This window comes from Lates calcarifer, linkage group LG10 (assembly GCF_001640805.2).
Source record: "Lates calcarifer isolate ASB-BC8 linkage group LG10, TLL_Latcal_v3, whole genome shotgun sequence".
Classification (NCBI taxonomy): Eukaryota; Metazoa; Chordata; class Actinopteri; family Centropomidae; genus Lates; species Lates calcarifer.
The window spans coordinates 8,574,606-8,578,564 of record NC_066842.1 but is presented as its reverse complement, the minus strand read 5'-3'; the positions used below and the strand labels follow the sequence as shown (position 1 = coordinate 8,578,564).

Here is a 3,959-nt window from a genome sequence, read left to right as displayed (position 1 = left end):
GGTCCTAATATGGGCATAACGTTCGCAAAAGGTACCGCCCATATGTAAGATCCCCCATTATGATTGGACAGTCGGAATGTCAATCGTCAACGTTCACGGGAGCACTGCTGTACATGGCCTGCGAGCGACTGTCAACACCAACGACTGTACCAGGCACCAGCTACATTTAGGCCGGATTTAATACCCACACAGGGTAAGGTGACATTTTCAAAATATTCTGGTCGTTTTTGGATGAAGTTACCACATGCCTGTTATTTTGTTTTTATGTACTGTTCCTGTCTTTACCTCAGGATAAGCGGCCATAGCACATGCAGTACTAAAGGACACTTACATAGCAACACACCCATTCATCCTTTCGGGCTAGCTAAAAAGCTTGCATCCAATAAAATATTTGCACATAGTAGTCAGGTATCGTTATCTGTTGTTGTTTTGGGTCTAGCCTAGGAATAAGGATAGTTAATAAGGCTAACTGCTGTAGCTATCTGCCTTTACCCTGTCACCTTTATATGGCAACCTCTGACCTTTTGCTGGTTCCAAGTTCCTTCTCCCGAACTCAGATCAGATACACAAACCTATGACTCAGTGAGGCCGTAGACTGTAAGCTGTGATCTGTTTAAATTTGTGTTATAATTTTACTTTTACAACCACTGACTGCATAACGTGTATGCTCATTTACACTGAATGTGTGCAGGTTTCTGCTGCTGGTGCTTCGGATGTCCAAGTACAAACTCTTTCTGCTGAGGCATGGAGAGGGGGCCTGGAACAAAGAGAACCGCTTCTGCAGCTGGGTTGACCAGAAGCTGAGTGAAGATGGGGTGAAGGAGGCCCAGGACTGTGGCAGGCTCTTGAAGGAACAGGGTTACAAGTTCGACTTGGTGTTCACTTCCATACTTAGCCGCTCCATCCAGACAGCCTGGCTGGTGCTGGAGGCTATGGGCCAGGAGTGGGTCCCTGTCGTCAAGTCCTGGAGACTTAATGAGCGCCACTATGGTTCCCTGATTGGCTTGAACCGGGCAGAGATGGCTTTACAACATGGAGAGGAAAAAGTGAAGTTGTGGAGAAGGAGCTACGACATCACTCCACCTCAGATTGATGAATCCCATCCTTACTTCCTGGAAATCTACAATGACCGCAGGTACACCACATGTGACGTGCCCCAGGAAAACCTTCCCCGAGCTGAGAGCCTGAAGGAGGTGTTGGACAGGCTGCTGCCATACTGGGACAGCACTGTGGTGCCAGAGATAAGGAAAGGCAGGACTGTGCTCATTTCTGCTCATGGAAACAGCTGCAGGGCTCTGCTGAAACACCTGGAAGGTATGCTACTGGACTGCGTATTAGAAACAGTGTTCTCTCATCTTTTGTTTTTGTGGGCTGAATATATTCATTTGAATTCAGCAACAGCTCCTGCACTCCTGTTTGAAGCTTTACAAACTGCTCTTTCTAGTTGCAAGAGTCAGGGAATTGGGGAAGGACATATTTTCAGTTCCAGAAATGGAAGGTTGAACTTGCACAAAAAGGCCAGTGAGTTTATGTTACATTTGGCTGTGGCCATGAAATCCCCGTTGACCTTTCATCACACTCGTAAGCTGCAGGGGCTCCATGTGTCACAGGCCACTCAGTAACTTAACACATATTCACTGTTACATAATAGCGTACAACACAGGATCTATACAGACGGGGGCAGTGCTATTGTTATAGATTTGGCAATAGACTAACCCGCTGGAGCTTTCCTCCCTATAACATCACCATGCTGCGCTAATGCAAAATGAAAGAAATCAAACTGTCAGTGAACTTAGTTTTCTTGCATTATTTTGATATCATTGTTCTTATTCCACCAGGTATTTCAGATGAGGACATAGCCAGCGTGACTTTACCTACAGGAATACCTGTGCTGCTGGAGCTGGATGAAAACCTCAGGCCTGTGAAACCACGACAGCTCTTGGGAGACCAGGCAAAAATTCAGGCAGCCATTAAAAAGGTGGAGGACCAGGGAAAAGCCAAACCATCAACTTGAATGTGCTAGACTTGTTGTAAGACTTAACATAGCTCTGTTCTTGTCTGTTAAAAAGACTTTAAAAAAACTCATTATATAACATTAGACAATAACATCAACAAATTGTTGTTAGTGAAATTGAAAGAATACATGAAAGTCTTACACTGAGGTTACTGTATGTGTAATAGCGGCCTGACCTGAACACATATAGGTGTCACAGGTCAGACTTGTTCCACTGGGGCAGGAAAAAGTTCTGAGATGTACTGTACTGTAAATGGTTTAAGTGCTGTGTATTATGTGTGAACACTGAGGAAGTGTTTGTTTAACATCTTATTTTTAAGCTAATTGTCTCTACTTACGCCTCTACGGTGACCCTAACATGGCTATTTATTTATTTACCTATTGACTCTACCCTGCAGATTGATAGTAATGTGGTGAAGCTGAAAAATCTTGAAACATGTCATAGTCAATTATTTGCTTTCTATCATGTTGATAAGCTTTAGGAATATTCCTATGCATTTGAACATGTGCCTTCAGTATTAACCTAGTGCTCAAATTCTTTTTTTTTAAAAGCTAAAACCGATCTTCTGGTGATTTTATTTAAGAATAAAAGCACTCAGTTAACAAACCTTACCTCATAGAAATTGATAGCCAGGCTGTTCATTCCAAGAATGGGGTAATTGTGAGCCACAGAAATGCTGTAAATAAGCAGAACACTGTCCTATGTGAGTTACTCATACCTGGAAGTAGCTGAAGTTGTTTTTCTATTAGGTTTATACATTACATTAAATCAGACACAGAATAGATTGAGTTTAAAACACAGTGGCTATTGACCATGGCTGTTAGTATCATAACTGGTTTGCACTTTTTAGGGACTTGAGAGGATTTTCAAATGTATCCCTTTGTTACATAAATGCAAAAACAATGAATGGTAAATACCATTATTTTTGGATAAATATAATTAGAGTTTCTAAAGAAACAAGCACTATTTTGATTTGCAATTCTAAATTATTATAATATATTTACAGTTTTTTAATGTTGCTTATGTTCTTTTAATGACATGAGTGAAAATGTTACAAACCATGTCTGCACATTACTTTGTATAGCAGCACTATCTCGTCATACTTTATTGTATGTTGTATTGTGTCTCTTGTTTGTAGATGTACTGCAGTGCTGTTTATCATTTGTGTCTCCTGTTGTCTCAGTTTGTTGTGTTTTTCTGCCACTGTTTTTTTGTACACTGGTCTGTTAGGTCAACATGAGAAAAGCGATGAGTTAACATGTATTTGTTGATACATATATTTTCATGTATGATGATATAATGTCTTTCCTGCTGTCTACACCTTGCTATGGCAGAGTTAGCATGATGAAATAAAGGGAATAAAATTTTCCTAAAACAATATTTTTCATTTCTCTGTCAACACTACAACCTCTCAGATGCCGCAATGATATACAGTTCGCTGTAAATTTAGTGATGGAGCAATAGGAACAAATTAGAAAACAAACAACAATGCTGTTTTGGAAGTACAAATATGCTAGCAATTTGGGTTCTGGTTGCCTTGAGCCCAATGGAGACAATAAACAAGTCAGTCTGTTTGGCTACCACAGAGGGATCCACAGGAGTGGCTCCTCATTTCTCAACCATTTCTGTAATTTTGCCAAACCAGTGGGGCTGTACCAGGGAGAAACCCTCTAATTGGATGGAAATGTTCTTAAATGGACACGGTAATCAGTATGATTCTTGCTCCCTCTATGTGGTGGCAGACATTATGCTGTATGTGCCATACTGTTCACATGCACGCCTGTAAGATATATTTTGTATTGTATATTTCCTAGCAGATATGTATTCACACAAAAACACACACAAGGGAGTAAGTGTAAGAAGTAAGTGTTTATATATTCTGTGACTGCAGATTTTATCATTCATTCAGCAAAGTATTATCCATTACACACCCATCAGCCACAA

General features: G+C 40.7%; 1 protein-coding gene across 2 annotated transcripts; it reads left to right on the top strand.

Moving 5' to 3' along the window:
- Positions 1-56: 56 nt before the first annotated feature.
- bpgm (2,3-bisphosphoglycerate mutase) lies at positions 57-3,393 on the top strand. 2 transcript variants are annotated; one of them, XM_018684617.2, is made up of 3 exons: positions 57-193; positions 692-1,314; positions 1,839-3,393. In XM_018684617.2, the coding sequence occupies exons 2-3, from the start codon at positions 714-716 to the stop codon at positions 2,012-2,014; spliced, it is 777 nt and encodes a 258-aa protein (XP_018540133.1). In that variant the 5' UTR covers positions 57-193; positions 692-713; the 3' UTR covers positions 2,015-3,393. The 2 variants fall into 2 exon arrangements, with proteins under 2 accessions (XP_018540133.1, XP_018540134.1); XM_018684618.2 differs by lacking the exon at positions 57-193 and adding an exon at positions 520-597.
- The last annotated feature ends 566 nt before the right edge of the window (positions 3,394-3,959 follow it).